This window comes from Phasianus colchicus, chromosome Z, assembly GCF_987193195.1.
Source record: "Phasianus colchicus chromosome Z, bPhaCol1.hap1.1, whole genome shotgun sequence".
In the NCBI taxonomy this organism is placed as follows: Eukaryota; Metazoa; Chordata; class Aves; order Galliformes; family Phasianidae; genus Phasianus; species Phasianus colchicus.
In genome coordinates this window covers 17,553,457-17,577,852 of record NC_143476.1, presented here as the reverse complement: position 1 = coordinate 17,577,852, position 24,396 = coordinate 17,553,457, and the positions used below count along the sequence as shown (strand labels likewise).

The 24,396-nt window shown below is 34.6% G+C and overlaps 1 protein-coding gene across 5 annotated transcripts in view; it reads left to right on the top strand.

Annotated features, from left to right (window-relative positions):
• The window catches only part of FER (FER tyrosine kinase), a 172,025-nt gene that overhangs the window by 26,697 nt on the left and 120,932 nt on the right, over nucleotides 1-24,396 (top strand). For all 5 annotated transcript variants that reach the window (XM_031605034.2, XM_090132110.1, XM_090132113.1 and 2 more), the window contains 4 exons: nucleotides 2,967-3,066; nucleotides 16,590-16,773; nucleotides 19,475-19,612; nucleotides 20,470-20,589. In XM_031605034.2, coding sequence (XP_031460894.1) covers nucleotides 2,967-3,066; nucleotides 16,590-16,773; nucleotides 19,475-19,612; nucleotides 20,470-20,589 — 542 coding nt within the window. The remainder of the gene's footprint in view (nucleotides 1-2,966; nucleotides 3,067-16,589; nucleotides 16,774-19,474; nucleotides 19,613-20,469; nucleotides 20,590-24,396) is intronic.

The window sequence follows — 24,396 nt, the reverse complement described above, 5'->3', positions numbered from 1 at the left end:
GATTCTCATTTCCATCTCTTTTACTTTTCTCATTTTGCTGTAGACATCCACTGAAAGCTTTTCTTATTGAGTGATTTTGGCAGCCTGGACTGTTTGGGGTGGAGATGGGATTCTAATACTTATTCTAAAATATAAGTCAATTGTAAACCAAATATTAAGGCTGTAGGTGGAGCTCCTCAGGACCCTTTCTATTGTCAGTTGTGTCTGTGATATTGACAGCACTGTGTCTTGTCAGTAAAGCTGACAGAAATCTCAGTTTAATTCAGGTGCTCTGGGGGAAGATTAACTGTAAATGTGAAGAAACAGATTGGTAGTCTAAAAGGTCTCATGAGAAAAGCACTGTTTCTTTTAGAAGAGATTTAGAGATCTGGAGTAGTACAAAACATAACATACGAGTAATATAGTACAAATATTGCAGACTAGTGAGAAAGAGATTCTTGGGCAGGTAATGAGAATAACCTTACTTTAGTACTAAACATATCTCATGTTAAATCTTTTGGCTTTAATAGGACTGCTTCCATAATCTCTTGGGAGTTTGGCATCTTCCCTGGGTATTAACTTTGGGAAGTACATCTTTTTTAATGCATGTTTGGTAGAGACTGTCTTATCTGATAGAATTTCCAAGCCAAATAATCACTCACAGGCACTTATGGATTAGTGCATCTGGAAATGCTCAGGATCAAAGGTGGAGAAAAAGTGGTGTGATAAACTTACAAAGAATCTGAGAAATTGAAAAAGAAAGAAAATACAATAAAGAAATTAGGGATAGCAGAAACAAGATTGCTGGGTATTTATATATGCTTTTAAAAGAGCCTGTATTAAACGTTCTTTTTTTCTTTATAAGTTCACTTTGATAAAACGTTCTTTTTTAAAAGAAGACAGTAAGACTTCTTCAACAAAATATAAAGTAGATTAAGAACTCCCCAAGTATTAAATTACAGGCTATATTTATTTTAATCAAAGGTGCAGAAAACACATGATCGTGCGAGTTTTTTTACCATCCTAATGAATAAACTTGCACTGATCTTTGTACCCCTTCTCTCTCCATCTCCTCCTTCTGCCTTCCTGGCTTTCCTAAGAAGCACTTGATAACATTTTGGTTAGATGTGGTATGTTCTTTCTTTGTTAGCTGACATTTTTTATTCAAAGGTTCTTTGTCAATGGAACACTTCCAGAATGGTTCCCAGAGATCCCAAACACTTTCTGTGTTCTGTGGTGTTAGATCTGTTTCCATTATATGTGGTAAGAAAGTACTTATAATTTCCCAGAGCTTATCCAAAACTTGTAGAGAACACTATTTAGATTTCATAATCTTCAGGGTATCTGGTAAAGAACTGTTTGCCCTCTCATGAGGGCCCTTCTTTCTTATTCTAGAGACCTGTGCAATGAGGAATCTTTTTTGATGAAATTACTGAGGGTAATGAAAGGCATGTTTTTTAGTAAATCTTGAAGTTTATTTCAGTTCCCATTGAGATCTTTCATATATTTTCTTTCTGTGTGAATTTTAAGGGAAAGAAGTAGACACTAGCTAAGTGGGAAATATTGTGTAAATATAAATTGGGATTAGGTTAATCCTTAACCACTTCAGCTGCTTAAGAGTAAACAGAGGATGGAGTTGCTTTGTTTTTCTCTGTTGGTGGAAAAATACATTGGACCTTAAGGTTATTACGAAGGTTTTGTAGTATTGTTGGCCTAATTTAATTTCCAGTTTTCTGTTAGAAAAGCACATTCATCATTATGTGTGTAGTAATTGTGTTCATTGCTTGCTAATCGTGTTCTTCTGTCCATCGCTTAAGGTAATTTTGTAATACAAGTGCGCCATAAATTTTATTTCTCCTGTGCTATGTCTTTTAGTCAATAATAAGAGTAGTTGTGAATGATTTTACAGTACAAATAAATGTGAGAATGTGGGATGAACAGTTCACAAAAGGTCTTATGTTCTTATTTTTAAATTGAGCCTTTGCACAGATGGCCCAGAAGTAGGAATTATATGTAGCGTCTTGTTTGCTCTTGAGGGAGTTTCCCTGAGTCTTCAAATGTTGCTCTTGAGAGTGAGAATAATGGTATCTGGACCTTACCTCACAAAGAAAGGAGGGATTGTGAATGCCACTTTTCGTCACGCCATTTGCACAAGAACCAGTTTTTCTGTAGAACAGACTTCCTTTTCTAGGCAGTGGAACATGTGCTTTATTAGATTAAGTTCCTCTTCCATGGTAGCCCATTGTGAGAGTATGTTGTTTTGTCAAAGTTTTTACATTTCTTTAATATTTACGTCAACCTTGTGGTGTTGTAGTGACTGGTTTGTAATGAACTTGTGTTACAAGTTCATGAATTATGAATATTTTTGAGCAGTGAACTAATTTTCACTCTGTAAATGAAAATAGGAGGTTGAAGAGTCAGCTTAGCATTTTGTGGTGCAAAATGGTATAAATGTAACTGTGTCTGTTGAAAGAAACTCTGTCAGTACTTCATTCCACAGTACTTTTTAAAATTTTTTGTGAATTTAAGTTTCATGGCAGATAGATTTTTTCATACACAGATGCTATTTCTAAGCTATTTGGATAAAATTTTAGATCCAAAAGTTCTACTGTATTTGTATTTGAGACATTAAAAGAATTCCTTCTTGTGTGATTGTTTTCATCTTGTATGGTTTAATGATCATCCTTTTTGCTGCTTTTTTCATTTTGACTGAAGTGAAATAGTGTTTGTATTAAGGTAGATTTCCTAAACGTTTCTCCTTACGCTGCACTGCAGAGATGCAAATGGGGAAATCACTTTCAGGCCTCTTATTTCATTCTGAACATTCATTGATTTTTGATTTTGTTACGCTGCGTAATAGTCTGGTAGGATTATTGCAAGCCAATAAAAAGTGGCAACATCCTTATTTTGGAGTAAATCTTATATGACATCTTTAATGTTGAGAAAAAGTATTTTTTATGCTCTTTTTGCTTCTGTTTTTCTTGAAGGTCACAAAGACAGAACTTGAGAAACTAAAATCTAGCTATAGACAACTAATAAAAGAAGTAAATTCTGCCAAAGAAAAGTATAAAGAAGCCGTGGCTAAAGGTATGACTGACTTTAGTTTATGTGTTTACTGTTGCCTTTTTTCAAATATACTGTAACTTCAGAGTGAAACTAGGTAATGCTTTTATTTTGAACAACTTAATGAAAATGTGAAAACTCATTCAGAATCTTAAGAAAAGCTAGTTGTCATCAAGATAGTTTGTTGATACGCTGAAAATGGTGAAAAAAAAAGTGGTAGTCCTTCACGAAAAAAGAAAGATAACTTCTTTAAGCTCTTCAGTTGTTCCTTTAGTGGATGCATTACAATGTAAAATTGCTCTTATGAGCAGTGTTAGTAGTGAAAAATAAGTTGCAGCTCCTCATGTATCTCATAGCTGCAGCCTCCTTGTGTCTTATGACCTATTACGGTTTGCTGAATAGCATTATCAATGCTATTGATAATGCATCATCAATTCTGATGACAGCAGAATAGTTCTAAAAGTTTTCAACATTAAGGAGCAGGAGAAAAAAAAATTAAGAAGTGATGTGTCCAAACTTCATGAATTTAGACTTCCAGTGAATTGTGTTAATGATTAGGACGATGAAAGACTTTGCTATAAGATATTTTGAAATACCTTGTTAATAATTGATCTCACTTGCCTAAGATTCTTTTTCTTTAAATAAAATTAATTGCATGATGGTGCATAAATATAATTCCATCTGCAGTGTTTTTATGTCATTCTGATTAACTGAACTAATACTTGGTTAGCCATATAACAACCAAAAGCTGTTTTCGAGACACATCTCGCTGTGTATTTTCCTGTTTCCATTTAGTATTTGGCTTCCACTAATACAGTTCATGGTTGATTTAACTTTCCCTACTGTTTTACTGTATTAACAGCCTCTGACCATCAGAAAAACTGTTTTTCCCCCCAAAGAATTTCAATATTATTTTGCTACTACTGCTTCTGTATTACCTGTATGCAGCTAATATGGTTGCGTATTTGCTGGTCAGCTGAGCTGTTTGAGTATTGTTAAGCCATGGTATTTTCAAGGTGTTTCTGAGCCCTCAGGTGGTCAAAGTAGTTAGCAAGGTGTAGTTATGGAATTCTTAAAATTATAGTACTTCTTTGTTCCAGGCATTAGTTGAGTAGCAGCTACTTACTAAGTGATGTGCTATTAGGAGATAGTCTTTTGTTAACATGAAAACTGGTTTGGTTTTTGAGTCTCAAGGAATGATTGAAAGCAAGAGAAGGAACATTGCATACCATAGCAGTGGGAGGGCTGAATATTGGAAATAAGCTGAAAAATATTTAGTTAAACAGAAAAATGAAAATTGTTGTGACTAACTCTCAGAAGAAACATGAGCCAGTTCATTTCTCCTTTTATAAAATGTGATTCTTGACAAACTCTGTTCCTCTGGCAAACCAATTCTTCATTACAGTGACTGACCCCTCCTGTCAAGAGCAGAAGAAAACAACTACTCTGCAGGAAATGTGATTTAGTCCTTGCTCCTGGGCTGGAGCTGGATTACTTCTAAGTCTGCACAGTACACATGCAAGTTAGTCAGCATAAAAGCAAGTCTTAACAAAGGAATAACTTACAAATTTCTGTTTTGCAATTGTAATCATTTTGCAATTTGGTGACTGTACTGTTTATAACAGTACTTACAGTATTTTTACTAAGAAAATACCTTTACTGAAACAACTACTGAAAGAGGTACATGTGTTTCTCTACCTAGGGAAGACAGTTCCTTTCCTATTTTCTGTTTGAGTTGTTAAAAGCATACTTAGATTTTAAACTAAACACTTAGAGTATTTAAGTGAGAAATCGAAAGTCTGGCAAAATTAGGGATTATTGATAATAATCTTTAGAAGAAGCTGATTTTAAAAATTTTTTGGCTCAGGTAAAACTTGGCTAACGTGTGTCATACTTTACACCAGCTAACAGGACAGTCACTTAGAATCAGCATGTTGATACTTTAGAGAGTTACAGCTGCTTTCTTTTCTAACTGAAAATACAAAGAGAATCTGTGTAATACCAACTGAACCACTCAGTTTAGTGCTGTCTGCAGACCTGCAGAGGTCCCACTGTGTATGTTGGTGATGAGGATGCTGGAGAACACTGGTCCCAGGACAGACATCTGGGAGACACCATTCAGGACCAGCTTCCACCTGAACATAGATCTGTTGACCACAGCTCTCTGGCTTTGACCATCCAACCAATTTTTTTCCACCGACTAGTCCAGATTTCAAATCCATATCTTTCCAATTTAGAGATAGGATGTGGTATGGGATCATGTCAAAATTAGATGACACTTGGTCACTCTTCCCTTTCCAATTGATGCTGTCATTCGATCTTAGAAGGTCACCAGATTGCTTAGGCACAATTTGCTGTCAGTGAAGCTATGCTGACTGTCTTGGATCACCTCCCTGCCTTGCATGTGCCTTAACAGAGCTTCCAGGAGGATCTGTTCTATGATCTTCCCAGGCACAGAGGTGAGGATCAATGGCCTGTAGTTTCCTTTCTACCATTCTTAAAAATGGGAGTGATGTTTTCATTAGTAACATGATTTGCTGTTCTTTTGTGGACCAGTGATTACCGTGGGTATCACAAATGTAGCTTGGCTGGTTATGCTTGGGTGTGGAGATCTCTGTATCAGGCAGTATGGTTGGTGCTAATCATTTGATTGATGAGCAGTTCTTGTCCTTTACTGTCCTTACTTCTGTCTATGATTTTATGGGTCATGAGAGAAAAGCAAGTTGGGAAGGGTAAAGTCAGCAAACTGGACTGGTCCAGTGCTTCTCTGATGATATATACTTAGCAGATGAGAATCTGCACAGATTCTTTCTAATAATCTCTTCTGGTTTTAAAATATTTGAGTTGGAACATTTTGTAATAATGTGCTTGGAATGCACAGTGTGTTCATCTGCAGAATTGAGCAAGAAGGGCATGTTGGGATCACTTGGAGAAAAGCTTGAGAAGTACTGGGTTATCTTAATATAATGAAATAGACAACCCTTTGTAATCTTTGGTATGTGTGCTATACATAAAAAGATGTGTCACCTTCTTACAGCAGTGGCCCATAATGACAGTCACATATTATACGTACAACTCTAAACCTACAGTGATATTCTAACACCAGTGATGCTGAGTAACAAAGTAAATAAATACAGTGCAGCATGTTGACTTAGCTGCTGCAGGAAAATGCATCAAAACAAAATTAATGCCAGATAAAAAGACATTGTTTTTCCCAACAAGAGTCACAAAGTTCTAAAAAGTTTCATAAATAATGAGTAAAGAACACAAGCTGGAAACCGTAGAACAATTGTTGACATTTCTCACTACAATCTGAATCTCAGTTTTCCTACGTTTAAAAAAAAAAAAACAACTAAATAAAAGGAAAGCATCAATTCTTAGACTAGCATTTATTTTTACAGCTGATTTTGGTATTTGGTGGTAGAACGTGAAATGATTTTGTATCAGGTAATCTTTACAAGCTGAAATACTGCCAATATTGCTGTGGTAGGTTCATATTGGATTTTAGTACAATATCATCTTTACACAGCAACATTTATATTTTACTGGAAATACATTTTGTACAGATGTTTACTGCATTCTTGTTGCTAGTTAATTACTGACTGAATGTGGAAAGTATTATAGCATTTTTAAGTAACAGAATGGATCTGAAATAAACAGTAAAGGAAAAATATATTGATTCAGTATATTATTTCATTATTTCATTTTGTGCTGCTCCAGTATAATGGAATAACACATATGAGATTTCCCTACACTGGCTTATGTTCCCTGACGATGTTGTAATTTAAGGGAGACTGGAAACCTAGCACATGACAGAGCATTGCATCTGTTGGAAGAATGCTTTCTGAAACCTACAACTCTTGTGATATGATTCTTCAGATTTCATTTGTCTTTTGTGTTATATATTGAATGCTCGCAAATAAGACAGCTGTTGAAAAAGCTTTCATTCAAATTGTTGTCCTGCTACTCTTTCTGCTATCTGAGTGGCCAGGAAATATTTTTATTAGATGGCTGGTGCATTAATTCTGTCTGTAAAATAGTGATTATACTACTGCATTTCCTGGTGGCATGTGTTGCCTTTAGGGTTTGCTGAAATGAGAAAAACTCGAGTTTATTTTTGACTGAATCTAACATTGTAAGATGAAACAAATGCTGTTTGTTGAACCAGTCTGTCTTATTCACAGATGTCAGTAGTCTGGGATGGATTTCAAATCAATCATAAAATTGTTTGAGTTGAAAGGAACGCCCAGCGGCCATCTAGTCCAACTCACCTGCAATGAACAGGACACCTAGAGCCAGATCAGGTTGCTCACAACCCCATCCAGCCTGACTTTGAATATCTCCAAGGATGGGATATCCACTGACTCTGTGCAGCCTGTTCTAGTGCCTTACCACCTTTGTTGTAAACTGATCTTCCTTATATCCAGTATACATCTCTCTTCCTTTAGCTTGAAACCATTTCCCCTTGTCCTGTCTCAGCAGATCCTGCTAAAGAGTCTGTTCCCTTCTTTCTTACAGTCTCCTCTTTTAAGATACTGAAATACTCTTAGGTCTCTCTGGAGCCTTTTCTCTCTCAGCACGTTCTGGCAGGGGAGGTGTTCCATTGGATCATTTCTGTGGCCCTCCTCTGGACATGCTTCAACAGATCTGTATCTCCTGTGCTGAGGACTCCACATCTGGATGCAGTTCTCCAGTTCAGGCCTCACCAGCACAGAGTAAATGGGCAGCATCACCTCCCTCTCCCTGCTGGCTACACTTCTTTTGATGCAGCCAAGCATAAAGTTGGATTTCTGGGCTGTGAGGGCACATTGCTGACTCACGTCTGGTTTGCCATCCACCATCCAGTATGCCCGTGTCCTTTTTGGCAGGTCTGTGCTCTTTTTGGCCTACAGCTTGCATTGGTAGTGGGCGTGAGTACACTGTTGTAGTTCATAGGCACTACAGCAGTGCTTGCAGAATGCCAGGGCTTTTTCTTGTGTGTGAAATAAAACTTCTAGAGAAGGAAACTCTTTGGTGTTATGATGGAATTTGGAACCAGCTTGAACATGCCATTTCCACTCATAGTGAACATGCAGCACCAGGGTCAGAGAATATTTATTAATGGTGCTTATTCAAACATCATACTGCAGATTGTGTTTCAATTCTTTTTATTTTTGTACTTTGTTTATTTAAGTGCTGATATGCATAAAGTAAATAAATTCATTGAACTAACTCTTAACTCAGAAATTTAGGTCTTCAGTGTTCTGTAAACTTGAAAACACGAAGCATATACACATATTTTTTTCCCAAAAGAGAAGTGTTTGTTTCTTGCACTCATTAATTTGTTAGATAAGGTTTGGCAAAAACTTGTTATCCTTTTCTAAGAAATAAGTTGATTGGAGGAGGAAGTGGGTGATTTTCCTTGTTGAATTCATGTAGGCTTCTCCCAAGACATAAAGGGAAGAAAAATACCTTAGACGAAAAGAAGATGGAAGTAATATCTTTGCAACAGTAGTCTTTTGAAAACCATGTTAAGAGCACTATGATTGCATCTCTTTATTTGGAGAGTAATGTTAAGATTGACCAGTATCAGACTTTGATTCCAAAGATGAAACTAACAATCAAAATGATCCTAGTAGGGCTGCTTGGATATAATGCATTATTTTATTATGTTGGCCCACAACATCAGGGGCAGATGTTGGTGGAATGGCAGTTGAGGTTGAACCTTAACAGCAACATTAACTATGTTTTTTTTGCTGTGTGACAGAGTGTATGAAGCAAAGGTGTGTCACTGAATTCTTCCATGGAGAAAAAAATGTACTCTTTGGCATTCATCAGTGCTTGCTAAACATTTATGGAAATCAAACGGTGGATATGAGCATAGTGAGGCAGTGGATGATGTATTTCAGCCATGGTGAACAGTGGGTCTCTGCTGCACACCTCTTCTCCATTGCTGCCAAAAATGCATAACTGAAGGTGGAGACCATGTTGAAAGCAGTGTTTTGTAGCTGAAAATCTGGTCTATAGAAAAGTGCTATTATGCTGTTTATAGCTGTTGTATTTTCTATGGAAATACATAGGAAGCATTACTTTCAGAGCGACCTACATATATTAGTTGCAGCAGTTTGCATATAAAGTGCCTATGTAGATCAGTGTAAGTTTTTAAAGTATCTTGATTTCTGGTCTTATGGAAGTGAAGCATGGCTCAGTATGGGAAACAGTGCTTTAAAACTTGCATCACAGGGTCATTCACTAGCACTTTTCTTGTGATTGGTAAGAACTATCATAAGACAAACTTGTTTTGGTAGTTGCTATTGATCTTGGATGTACCTAGCATTATTTAATTCAGGGACTGCAGGGACCAATCATGTAGGTAATACATAGTAAATATTCCAGGGTCTACAAGTTGTTACAACTTTGTTTCCCATTCAGTTGTGAAAGACTGAAAGTATCAATCAAACCATGAGGAAATGCTGAATAGATGAAATGAAGACATTAGAGGGTTGCCTCTGAAAGCTGAAGTAACAAATTTTTCTCAAGAATTCACTGTGAAACATTTTCTTTATTATTGAGATCAGTTACCTTGAATAAAACTAGTTACTCTGCCTTGAAATATCACTATAGTCTTTCTTTTTTCTGTCATAGAATGACTTGTGTTGAAAGGGACTTTGGGTGGAGATGCCAGCTACTAGATCAACTCCTAGGTCAGAATGCCCAGGGACCCATCCAGCCTGGCTTTAAGCATCTCCAGGGTCTGGGCATCTATGTTTTCAAAATTGCTTGCTTTAATATGAGAAGTGTGTACAAAATTCACTTGAGAGAAGAAGAAGGCAGAGATCTCACTAATACTCCCTCCATTCACGAATCTGTGGAAGCAGTTATAAGGACTAGTTCAGGATTCTTTCGTATTAAGGTATCATATTGCTTTAAAAAAATGTTGCTAGAAGATGACCTATGTGAAAGTGTTAGTCATCTCACTGATTAGTATAAAAAACATTTTAAATAGAATAATACAAGGAAATGATAAAAAGGTGCATTCTTTTCTAGGCAGAGTGACATAATGCTGTTTGATAATGTTTCTCTCCAGAGTTAATAAGAAAAATTTTCTCATTTAAAGAGGTTTGCTATATTGAAAAACAAATTGAGAATCAGCAAAATGTTCAGTAGTTACCTCTGTTACTGGAATCGTTGGGAAATAAGTCTATGAAAAGATAGACACAGTACTGGGGAATTATTTGAAAAACTGTTATTATAAACACTATTCACTATCTAATAGATGGACTTTTATATGTTATTGCTGACACTTAGGAAAAAGATTCTAAAGTTAACCAAGAAGAAACATTTTTCTGACTCAAAAAGTTTTATTCTGAAGATTTGCCTTGTGTACCAAAGGATGATTGATGCTTTATTCTATGATAATAATAAATTTTAAAAAGCCCTAATACTCACCCTCTTTTCGCCCCTTAAAACTTGTCTGAAATCAAATGCTGTGATAACCCAGTGAAATTTTAAATGACAAGCTTCTTGGCTTTTCATGGGAAGCAAATCTAGGCAGCCTAATAAAGGCAGATGCTAATTTAAACTAAAACCACTCTTTGCGTCTGAGCCGCAGAATAAGCCAAAACAGATGAGATCCAAAGGAAACTTCTAAGGTGACAAAGGAGAATAGCTTGTTCTGTTATCTTACTATGTTCTAAGCATTATCCAGGCCATCTGTGTATTTCCTTATGATATTGTGTGGTTCCTTGCTGAAAGTTTGCTATTTGAAAAATGAGCTGTCTGTTTAGTAAGGGATCCTCTATCCCTGAATCAGCTGTTTTTATCTTCTCCTGTCATCTCTTCTTTCTCCAGTAACAAAGTACTGTCTCATCACATTGTACTACTCTTAAACATTGCCTTTGTTGTTTTTCCTGTTTTCACCTATAACCAGAAATTTGAGCAGATTTGCTTTTGCACTTCCTGAACTGAAAGAGGCAGTGACTTAAATTCTTGATGTCATGCTTTGTCCTACAAGTTTCTCTGAGATTCTTGGCTGTATTTTTTTTTTTTTTTTGTCTAATTATTTTCTTCCCCACTGTTGTTTATGTATGGTCTGTGAAGATTTTCAGATTGCACTTTAATTTTTATTTGATATGCCTTAAAATTCTGCCGCTTTTCTCTCTCCTTTGTTGAAGGAACTTAAGAGCATGTAGCTCAAAAAGTAATACTTTGATTTGCTCTTCTAGACAATTTCTCTTAACATTGTTGCAAAGCAGTGCAAGTTAATCTTTATTTAGAGTTCTCTGGTAGAGATCTTTGTGTGAGCTGTAGGATTTATTCATTACTTTTGAAATGACTGTGTTTGTTTTTTGTTTTGTTTTGTTTTCTTACTAGCTGATGTTCTATGTAGATACCAAGCAATTATTTTGTAGAACATTCAGTTTCAGAATTCTTTGTAACCACTTTTTGTGTTTAAACTATCCAAAATGTTTCTATTTGAACTTTTGATTTCAAGAGGAATGCTTTGAATTCCATGTTGGTCAAACCTTTGATTTTCACTGCATGCATTTTCTCTTTCAAAATGATAAATTTGTAGTAAAATGATTTTATCTCTTGGATCTTCACTTGTGTTGTTGGATATTACTTGATATTTAGCTGAAACTCTTAAACTGGAAAGCTTACCTGGAATCTGCTGTTTCAGAAACAATAGAGTATTGGTTATTTCTTAATTCACACTACCATGAAGCTGAATTTGAAATCTGAACAGCTAAACTTCTCCTAGTTCCTAAGTGTTGTACTACAGATGCCACCCCTCAGTAGATGGATCCTTGTGTGCAAATGAATGAATATGTTGCACTATATGTGAAAGTATTACAGCTTAGCAATTTCAGTAGAACAGTATTAACTGTAATCTAAATTTGGAAAATTTACAAATGTTAAATTTTATTGAAGTTGGTGATAGCTAAAAATAATGAACATATAAAAGATTTTAAGCCTTTATTTAACACTTCTTGACCAAACATTAAACACTGAGGGTAAAAGTTGTAAGGAGAAAAAATTGAACTTCTCAGTATAATTATGTCTTTTTAATCCAAAATACATATGAAATTTTTTCTGCTTGTGCAATATTTATTTTCTGAGGGTCAGTTTCTTTGAGATGTTTTCACTGTGGATTAATACTTATTTAAAATATGATCAAATAAACTTTATGAGCTGATTTTTTCTTAGTTCTAAAGAGTTGTCCAGTTTACATTTTGACATTGTAAGTGAATCTGTGCTTTTAATAGAAAACACCCTACAAGAGTTCTTCTGGATGGCTTCTCTACTATATGTAACAGAGTTTTTAACAGAAATTGAAATACTTGACTCTCTGGAATAGTTTAACAAGAACACCAGCCTTTTCTTTGCAAATGTCAAACTTTCGTAATTTAATTTTTCAAGCTTCACAGTACTTGACATATTGTACACTCAGTTTGTTTCCATAAACATTGAACACATTTGACAACTGATGGTAGTGGGATTATATCTATTCATAAAATTCTGTATACAGATAAAGAAAATTTGATGTTTTCCTCAATATTAATTGACACATAGAACAACTGTGTACTCAGCCTCACTGCATTTTTCTGCTTTAAAGAATGAAGTATGGGAGTAGTAGTGTAGCTACCTTTCTTTTATTATTTCCATGTTCAGAGACTGCATTTGAAAGTAGAATGTGTATGGTAAGTTGATCTAGTTTAGAATTTTTGGAGTTATTTTCCTAGTGAGTGAATAGCAAAGGCATTTAGTTCTTACAGCATAAAACGGAGTAGTTTAGCCATTAATAAGTGTCATGAAAGTGATACAGTGCTGATAGTTATGTAGTAGTTATTATTAGCGGTGTGATTAGATTAGCTTAGCTGTTGAAAGCTCTCTGTTGAGGTGTTTACTGATGGAGCTCTGTGTGGTTTTACAAATGTTGATTTTTGTTTTAACAGGTAGAGTATGCCAGCTTAAAGACATGCGTTGACAAGCTGCACAATTTAAGCTCTTAATTCTACTGTAATATTTGGAGATAATTTTGGTTTATGTAATCTAAACAGTCCAACATTTCCTTCTCTGCTGCCATGTTGACGTCCTTTGCCAAGGAGTTCTCAGCGCAGTGCAAGGGTTAGGCTAAGTTTAAGCAAAACTGAGCTGGTCCAGTTCGGAGTTCCAGCTGCCTTGTCCTGTCGTCCAGTCCTCTGCCTTGTCCTCTTTCATCCAGTTCTGAAACTCTAACTACTACTTGATGTCTTCCCCTCCAAACTCTCTTCGGTCGCTTTCCATTATCTTTACATGTTCTTATTCTCTACAAACACCATCTAGTGTGTGTTTTGTCTATCAGCAGCCAAGATGATGCCATAGCCTACTGTATTTGAAAGCTGAGTCTTTATTACACTTTGATTCATTCTCAGATTTGCTGAAGTCTTTTGTTAGGGGGTAATATAGTCAACCAAGTACTCTAAGAATGGGAAAGTGGGATACTACACTATTCCACTGTCCTGTGGTCTTGGTACACTGGTGTCAGATGCGCTCAGCAGTTTCTAAGTTCTGGAATGCTATTCTGGCCATGCTGTTTTTTTCCTGCCCTGAAATGATATAGGTTTGATTTAAAAAAAATAGCTCAGTGTTCTTACATTTTGGCAAAACAAAACAAAAAAAGTCTTCCAGTGAAGCATGATTTTTTTTTTAATTTGCTTGAGTCAACATCTTCAACAGCATCTTCATCACCTCATATATTTAGCCCCAACTAATATTTCTGAGGTCTATCCACTGAGTGCCTAATTCTTCCATTAAAAAAAACTGATTATAATATTTCTGTTATAATGTTCTCAGATACCTTTAGAGTTCTAAAGCTGAACAGCTTCCAGTCCTGCTAATTTCTGACGCCTCAGAGGAGAGATTGTTTATCTCTTTCATAGAGAGACATTTCAGCATGGAAAATTCTGAATGTTATTCATAATGAACATGAATGGAAAATACTCATATTTTTTTTCTTCCCTACCAGCTCTTTTTATATAGCTAACTATCATTTAGACTTTCTGACAAGCTTACTGACTCCTGTGTATTTGAAAGAGCACCAATTTGTTGCTGTTCTATAAGTTTGTCTCTCAACTTTTTTTGACATGCCTTAATGTGTTTCTGTATTTTATGAGAGTATACCTTTCTCTGTTTCTTGTTTGACAAAATTTCAGCTTTTTAAGATATACATTAAGGTTTTAATCTGCTGTGTCTTTCTTTTCACTAATGCTTTGTGATACGTAGTTCACATGTTAAAATAGTCTTTTATTATTTAATTTACCGATAAATTAAAAGAAATGCAGCAGTTTAAATGAGATTGTTCTAGTTAGTCTATGTTAATTTGTGCTGATAATTGTGAATCTGCACTTGATAATTGCAGATAAAGATTCATTTCAAATGCTTTAAATTCCTGGAAGAAGTAATCAGACAATTCATAAATATCTGATTTTTTATAACAAGGACATGAGGAAGATCTTATAAGTTGCAGTAAGGAATCATCGATATAATTTATTATCCTTTCATGACGATGACAAGGGCAGTGCATGATCAGGAAATATTCCAGTAGAGATGCAAAGCTGTCGGCATAAAGCTGGTTGGTGAATAGGTATTAAGGGAGTCCTGTCAGAATAATGTATCATGCAGGATATATGTTGGGATTGGATGTGGGCGGTCTTTTAGTGTATCATCACTTGGATCTAGAATTTGATTGTTAAATTTACAGGTATCAGTATACCTTAAAGGGATTTAAAGTGCATTGGAGGATAGCTATAGGGTTTCAGATCATTCAAGAAACTCAAGAGACGGCTAGAAATAAATAGCGGTCTGTGTATATATATATATATACACCACTATTTATATATATACATATATATTTATATATGTACATATATTTATATTTACATATATATATATATATATATATATATATATATATATATATTTATGTTTATGTTTATGTTTAGTGCTAACATGTGTATGGGAACCCTTAAGTCACAGCCTGAACCAGGGATTGAGCACTGGGAGCACAGATGCAAGCAATTCACCTACATGACTGGAAGGGATGGACTCTGGGTCCTAACCTCATTTTAGGGCTGGTAGCCAAAAGGAAGCATCTCTATTTGGAGATCTCCTTCTCTGGGAGTTTCTAGTGAGGCTTGATCCATGGAAAAGGGTGAGCTGTTTCTTCTTTATTACTTAATTGTGATCATTGCCTTTCCTGGGTGATCTGAGACCTGAAACAAGTTTGAGGCAGCTATATCAACTGCCTCCTATCCTTACAGCATGATTGTATGGTGTTCAAAAAAAGCCTTTTTTTTTTTTTGGGGGGGGGGGGGGGGGGGGCAGGGAGGTAGGAGTGTAATTTACCCTTTGGCTTCCAAAGTTGAATTTTACCTGAGGTTACATTTTTGTAAAGTTGTGAGCTATTTGGCACTAAGGGAAAACAGGATTTATGGGGGAAGGCTATAGCTTAGTTAGTGTAAAGATTAGAACATTGGGTGTAAAGATTAGAAGATTGGGTGGAAGAGGAGAGTGCATTATCTTCTGCTACATAAAAAACGAATTACAGAGGGCTGTAGGATCTATTTTTCATGTCACACATGGGTAAAATAAGCAACAGTTTAAATTTATAAATTTGTATTGGAGAATGAAGGAATTAGATGATAGGGACGTGTTTTCAGCTAGCACAGCACTAGGCTTGAATGGTACTGGGAAGTTGCATAGCTGACACTGGAGATTTTAGGAAGACATGTCACATATCTGTGTAATTACTGTGGCTAAAAGTAGAATAGATGACCTCCTGAAGTACCTTGTAGCTCTCTGGTTCAGCACTGAACTGATCTGATAGAGCTAAGATGCAGTGTTGACCTCCTGATCAGTATACTGACAGTGATGAGGAAATGTTAAGTTGTAGTAAAGCTGAGAGTTTTGTACAGGAATAACAGTGCTGGAGTTCAGCTCCTAATATGAGACTGTGTCAGTGCTTGCTTAGGATGATATGTAGCACTAGAGTGCTTGCTGAAAATAAATGACAGCTTTTGTGTAAATCTCAGTTAGCAAGACATCTCTTATTTTCCTCATTTAAGATGTGTGTTCACTTTGAGGCAAATGAAATATTAGTGTTTCAATAGTTGTGTGAGTGAATTTTTTAGCCTTTATTCTTGACAGTTATATTATTTCTATACCAATGCAGACAGTGGTTTTCATGTACTGCTAGGTAAAGAATTCTTGTCAAAGTAAAAGTAGTTTTTTTTCTTACCTGGAATAAGAAAACCAACAGATTTGGTCGTATTAGAAACTTCAGTATGGTCAAATTTATTTCTTCAGAAAAATACTTTGGAAAAGTTGTATTTCCAACTAATAATAATTAAAAAAACATGTGTTACCAAATATCTTGGATTGATGTTTCTGTAGGATAATAATAATAAAAAAGTGCAAACCTATTATGCATCAATGAGATATCAGTTAGATCTATGCCACCCACAAATCTGTGTACTTTTAATTCACCTTTTCTTTTTTTGTTTTGTTTTGATTCTGTTTTCCCTTAGGAAAGGAGACTGAGAAAGCCAAAGATCGATGTGATAAAGCCACTATGAAGCTTCATATGTTGCATAATCAGTATGTATTGGCACTGAAAGGAGCACAGTTGTATCAGCACCAATATTATGACACTACGCTTCCTCTGTTACTTGATTCACTACAGAAAATGCAAGAAGAAATGATTAAAGCCCTGTAAGATACTTTCTTACATATTTTAACTTGCAAATGTGTGTAGTATTCTAATTTATAGCATTATTAAAAATTAGTAAACTGCAATCAATTATTTGTATATCATGGGTACTTAAAAAAACTTTTAAACTTTCAGTTGACAATAATTGTGCATAAATAAGTTTGTTCAAATACAAGCAGTAGTTTTGAGGGATTACTTATGCATATTGGCAGGACACTGTCTTAACTTTTCAATTTAACAGATTAATTACAGTGTTTACAATTTATCCTCTCCTTCATCTGGAATAATATAGAAGTTTGTTGCCTTTCTAGTAGTCTTATTTTTATGAAATTTTGCCACTAAAAACTTTTGCTTAAACTGTCCATCCATCTTGAAAGTCATTTTGGAGGCGAACCAGACAGATCCATGGTCAAATGTGTGGGCAAATAACAGGGTCTTGTAAACCTAACCTTACTGTGAGGAATCCAACCTTCATTTTTAAAATACAACTACCTTTTCCCTGGAAGATCATTCTCTGCATTATGACAGAAGATGCGTAACCTGATTATCCTAGAGAACAGACATCAAGCTTTCTTTTCTGGTCTGTAGCTGCCATGCTGCCTCTGTGACCTTCCTGAAGAGTTCCTGAAGAGTTTCTTGAAGAGTTGGTTAGGTCTTGTTAGGTGTTTTGTAAGTCACTAGAAGGCAAAATGGTTACTTCTTTTTATAGCTATTGTTCGGTTAGATATGAGGCAATCTTCTGTAACTCATTTTCTTACTTTTAATATTTTATATTAAAAGTATTATATATTAAAAGTATTACATATTTATTATATAATATATATTATATATTATCTATATTTATTATATTATTTATATATTATAAATATTTTAATATATGTTAGTATTTATGTCAGCAAATAGGAAATGAGGGAGAATTAAAGATTTTGTGCTCAATATCACAGAATCACAGTATGTCAGGATTGAAAGATCATCTAGTCCAGTGCCCTTGCTGGAGCAGGAACACCTAGATTAGGTCACACAAGAATGCATCTAGGCGAGTTTTGAATGTTCCTGGAGAAGGAGACCCCACAACCTCTCTGGGCAGCCTGTTATAGGGTTCTGTTATGATATGCTTGTGTGAAGCAGACATTAATGGCCCCATTATCAGTATTAGTGTATTACTGTCATTAATTCTGGTGCAAGAATCTAAATTAAGTAGACTTCTGTAATACTTTAAGTCTTTTTAATCTTAACGTATGTAGAATCACAGCAAGAGAACACAGTTAAATTTCTGCATTGTAATTAAGTTGATTTTTTTTTCCAGAAATTTGAGTTAAAGTAATACACTGAAGAATTTCATTGTATAAAAAGGGACTATTGAGCCCACTTGCATTTGCTGTCTGTGAATACAAGCTTGAAAAGTATTTTTTTGTCAATTTTAAAACTTTCTATTTTAAAACTGAATTGATTGGGAAATTACTGATTTCTGATACCGTGACTTAATTCTACAAAAAGAAACGGTGATTTCATATGTGGAGCTTGGTATTGTTGCCATATAATTCCTTAATAGTTCCGATTTCACAGACCAGCTAGTTTGGTTTTTATGTCGATAGATAGTAATTGTCATTGATTCCTTTTCTTTTAGATATAGCATTGTTGTAGCTGATATTGGCCTATCGTTTGTTGCACTCTTTGAACTCTTTTCTGGAACTTTTTCAGACACATTCACAGGCAAGGCAAGGTCCCTTTTCTCCTCAGAAAAAATACTGGAAAAATTCAAACAATTAATGATATTTACTGAGTAAACATAGTTAAAGATCATACCCAGGAAAAATGTATGATTACCTTTTCCTCTGTGTTTTCCTCTTGGCTGGTCAAAATCAAAAGTATTTTAAAAGTCTTGCCATGCTTCAAAACCTGGCAAGCCAGCAAGTTTGTCAAAAAAAAAAAAAAGAGGGTTCTTTTGTGGAAAGCTGAAACTTAAGAGGGAGCGGGAAAGTATTCTGAGGAAATGTCACTGGATGCTCTTAAAATTTGTGGTAAAATACTGCCTGTTCTTTTACCACTTACCATTAATCACGAAATGATTAATCACTTTATTTTCCCCACTTCTGGAACTGACTAGAAGGCTGAATGGCTTGTATTTTCTTGTGTGAATTTCCTCTTTGATGTTTTTTCCTTTTTTAGTTAACATGTCAAAGTGAAGTATGCTTGGTTTTGTCTAAATAACAAATTCATAAAATAACTGTATGATAAAGGATAAATAATAATGAAGAAAAAAAATTGTTAAAGGAAATTCTCATTCTTCAACTCATTTTCCCGTGTTTCAGAATGTATTTTGTTATTCAGGAGTACATGAGATGCTTAGAGTAGATGATGACGAGCATGATGATTCCTCTGGTTGTGAAAGAGTGTCATCCATAAGTTGTGTACATTCCTTTTTCTTGTAATCTCTACAGCTGTAGTTTATCTACTCTGTGTATTTGGATATCAATACAAGGATCATGGTCTTAGAGACATCTCCACTTATAGCCAATTTATAAAGAAAAAGGCCACAAATGCTCTGTTATTGCTTTAAGTAATATACATTGTCTTATTTTTTCCCTTTTTAGCCAGTTGCAACAAGAATTTATAGAAACAGCAAACTGAAACTTTGAAGCATCTCCAATACCATCTATGCCTTCAATGCCATGTTATACTAGAATTTTTTTTCCTCTCTAGAAAAGGAATCTTGGATGAGTATAGCCAGATCACCAGTCTTGTTACAGAAGAGATTGTGAATGTCCACAAAGAGATCCAGACTTCAGTTGAACAGATAGACCCTAATTCTGAGTATAACGACTTCATAGATACTCACAGGTACACATTTTTATCTTGGTCTGCATGTTCATATTATTTTGAGTAAATCTTGCACTGAACTGCAATACTGCTTGAGTGGTCAGACTTGAATTTGTTTTTCTTTCACCTTGTTACTTACAAAACTCTATTATAATTTGAAAAGTTGTTCTACTTGCATGTACAGAATGCTGCTAGATGTTTGTTTAACCATCTACCTCTTTGACTGTTGTAGAAAAATAAAATCCATGTTAATGTTATTGCATGTAAAAAGTCATAGCTTGGTTACTGACACTGGACTATAAATTATGATCCAGCTTCAGTGCAATCTAATTTGCTGTGTATTTGGTTGGAGTTTGCATCCATTGTAGTGCTATCTGTGTATGCTTTATTTCTGTCACTCTCCTGATTGTGGGTAAAGTAAATGTTAGGCATCACAGTGTACATTGTGATTACTGTGGAGTGAGCAGTGCCTGAAACAACAGAGCATGCAGATAATGTAATAAAGTCTTGTATTTTTAAATTTACTGCATTTGCTACTTATTGGGCCGTAACTCCATGTAGGTACATGTGGAAATATTTCTAAGACCCCTTATTTTATACTTTACTGTTAACATATGTGAGTTGGTAATTGTCAGGTACAGGTTTATAGCAGGGTCAATGGCCTGTGCAAATAGGTGTCTTCTGAGAAACTGTGGTTATCCTATGAACTTAATTCAAAAAATTGTATTTTATTTTATGCTCATGTGTTTTTAAGACATGTGTATTCTTTATTCAAAGAATAAAGAAGGTATATGCAATTGCTACTTTCTGTTCTTTAATTATGTTCTATTTTAACTACATTCCAATTTTATAAATACAATATTTATTTTATGAATTAGATCTTCAGAGGTTGTTGAACAAGAAATAGAATTTGATACATCCTTATTAGAAGAAAATGAAAACCTTCAAGCTAATGAGATCATGTGGAATAACCTGACAGCAGAAAGTTTACAAGTCATGTAAGTCATCTTTTTCAAAAATATCATCCTTTGGAAATGCTATCATAGCTTATATTGAATACTTATTCAATTCATTGCTGTGTTCTTATTTTTAAGGTCTGTTTTCTCAAATCATTATTTTCAAGCTGTAAACTCTTACTGATTTCCGTTCTTATTGTTCGTTTGCACATACCCAGACCTTCTGAAAACTTGCCAGCGCTTTCACTATAGTTTCACTTTCTCTGCAATTATTTTATACACTACCCCAAATGCATCGTTAATCCTCCTTAGACATTTATTTACCTTCCCAAAACCGTTTCCACATTTAGTACTCTAGGAAAAAGTACCGGAATCCACTGATGAAGCCACTGAGTACAGTGATGTCATCAGTGACTTAAAGTACCATCCAGAGAAATATCACTAATGCTTTACTTCACTTGATTTCTGTTTGCTTTTGTTTTCTAAAGGAAATCCATTATTAGAATTTAAAATATATTAGCTTATTAAAGCAAGTATACCTTTTGTATTACATTTCATGGGAACTTTATTTACGGTGATAAAATGCATATTTACTTATTTTGGTTATTGCCTATTTAAATCTTTTCATCGATTTTACCAGCTTTACCTTTAGTCAGTTGCCACTGCCATTCAATTCTTTTGCTGAGGTCATTATTCTTAGTATATTCTCATTATTTTATTAACCTCAGCTTTTCCATAAAACAGCCCATTGTAGTTGCTTCAAAGATTAAGATATACATACACGTACAGTTAATATTTCTTATAGCAATTTAAAACTATGAAGTGAGAATAATGGTTGGTTTGTGATTCTTTGGTGTCTCTACTGTATATCCATGCTTGACATGCTTATGTGCTATAGAAAGCATAACTAGTCCAAGTTAGATCACTGGTGAGTTGTGGTTTTTAACTTTTCTGCTTAATCAAATTGTTTCTTGTAGATTATTCTGAAAACCAAGATTATAGGAAATCCTCAAAGCAGTGAGATATTTGGAACAAAAACATGGTGTGTCTTCCATAGATTATTCTAATCCTTTTTATTCCTCACCATGAGAGATTCCTTGGATTTTTTTTCATTTATTTTTCAAGGTCACTAACTAGCATATCTTTTCATAAATTTATTCTTAAATAGGTATTGAAATAAGTTTTCAAATGTAAATTTTTAACTTTCTTTGTTAAATTTGTCCTTCTTTGTACTGAAGGAGCTTCATCTGTTATGTCAAATAATCCTACAATAGTTAAATCCCCTTCCTTCTTTAAGCATGCTTCTAACATATTTATTTATTTATAAATCTATTTATATATTTATTACTAAACTGAGATCATCCCTCGGTATTTAAACATTGTACATGCAAATCAACTTTAGCTCAGTAACAGGAAAAATACACTTATTAAATCAGTCTTTTTGATCCATCTTTATGTTTTTTTTAAGATTCTACATTCAGTAGTTCAGAAAATTAGTAACTTTTTTTGCTTTTATGAATAAAACATTAGCATTTCTAAGTAAAACATATAAAAGGCTAGTTTTCTTGTAAAAAAGATTGTCAAGGTTCTATCTATTTATGTTTGTAAATTTGCACCTAAATAGTTGTCTAGATAAACACGTTTTCAGTACAACCTCCTGTCTATAAACTCAATGTTCATCCACTTCTAACTCTTTTGTGCATTTGAAAGACAGGTTTTATGGTATGATAGTATTTTTAGAATAGAAATAAACAGTACTTATAAACATTGCCTTCTTCAACACTTTCATTTTCTATTGTAGCTTATACTTTTTTTTTTAGCAAAAAAGTTTAAGTGTAATATAACATCAAAGATTGGCTTAACCAACAAGGAAAACCCTGGAGGAGAATAGTAAAAGGACAACTATTCTGTTATCTCTTAGCCTATCATATTTTTCAGCTAGGAAATGCTTAGGGTCTGAAGTATTATTTGTTTCTAATATTATTAGGTATATTTTACATTTGTGATTTTTGTCCAATCAGTTTTAATATGTACAAAAATCTATTGTCCACAAAATTTCTGGTCAAGGAACTCTGATGTTTAACTTAAGTTTCACTTTTTGGCAGTTAAGATCTTGTTTTGGGAGAACATATGAACAATCTACTCCTTTCCACTCATGATAATCTGAACTTGTCATAATCCTACTCTGTTATCTTTTTTCTTTCAGAATAGTGTGTACCCGTAGTTACCCCTTTCACAAAACTTACGTGCACCTTTTATCAAGTTTTTCATTTGTCATGAAGCATTTTCCAGGTTACTTTCTGGTTTTTAAGATTTTTGGATTTCCATGTTCTTGCTCTACGTTATTTTTAACAAATCCAGGATTATTATGCCATTTGATTTCCTGACTGAAGCAGAGAATCAAGTCAGTGTTTTCAAAGTCATCTATAATTCTAAGGTGTTGTTTCTGAGTGGTAGTAGTCAGCTTAGAGCTATTCACTGCATAAGTAAAATTATGGATTTTTTTTTCCAACTGTATATTTGCTTATTTCAGTATGTACTGAAATTAACCTAGATGACAATCCAGTAGTAACATAATTCAGACTATTAGAATTTTTCTGGATCTTCACATTCAGATACCATTGTATCAGCATTCTCTGTCAGTTTTTAATTGCCCTTTTGTTTGGATTGTTATGAACGTGCTAAGCAGTGCATATTTTTGTGGAGATTGACTACATATCTCCTAGCCAAGTGAAAGCTGACTGTTTATTCTGAGTTTGTTTTTATTTTTAAAATTTGCTTTTTATTGCAAGTGAGAACTCCAACTGCTCAGTTCTCTTCAAACTGCCTTTGCTGATGTGCCTTCTTAACTGCTTTTTAGAAATTTTTTACTGTAGTCATGCTTTAGAGCCACTAGAGGAAAACAAAACAAAACAGGTATTTTTACCAGTGAAATGCATTACTAGAAATCTGCAAGTAAGTTCAGAATATTTATCAACAGATGATGACTTCTTAAATATCCATTCTGTATGTGCTAAAAGAGTAAGAATTTGGCAGTTGAATTCAGCTTTAGCATTGAGATTGGTGCCTTGGATCTTGTAAGTCCATTGGAATGTTTCTGTGCAGAACTAGTTTCATTATAGACGAAATGGAGCTAGATCCAGTACATAGACTGTATTTATTGTCTACACTTTGATGAGATTCAGAGACGTGTATTGATCCAAATTAAATAACTGCTTAAATCAGTTGATTTATCAGTTGAGCGTATTACGGAAAAATGATAGTTTTAAGTACATTACTTACTAGAGAATTTAATAAAATATGTGAGTTTAAAATATAATTAAGAATAAGTAATGATTAAAACAGGTTCAGTTTTATATTTTTAGGTAAGTTTAACTAAAAATTTGGCAGGGAAGTAGATCCTATGGAAGCTATGCTAAGGTACATGAAAGACAGGGAGGTAATATGGTAAAGCCATACAGCTTCACCAAGGGCATATCCCACTTTAGCCTAGTGGCCTTTTATGATGGCGTCACTGCATCAATGGACTAGGGAAGAGCCACTGATATCATCTATCTTGACTTCAGTAAGGCCTTTGACATGGTACTCCACAGCATCCTTCTCTCCAAGTTGGAAAGATATGTATTTGATAGGTGGATTGTTCAATGGATGAAGAACTGGCTGCAAAATCAGAGAGTGGTGGTCATTGACAGAGTGACCAATACTCTTTGATACCTTCATCAGTGACACTGACAGTGGGGTTGAGTGCACTCTCACCAAGTTGGCTGATTAAACCAAGCTGTGGAGTGCGGTCAACATGGTCAGGATGCCATTCTAGAAGGGCTTGAGCAGTGGGCCTAGGAGAATGTC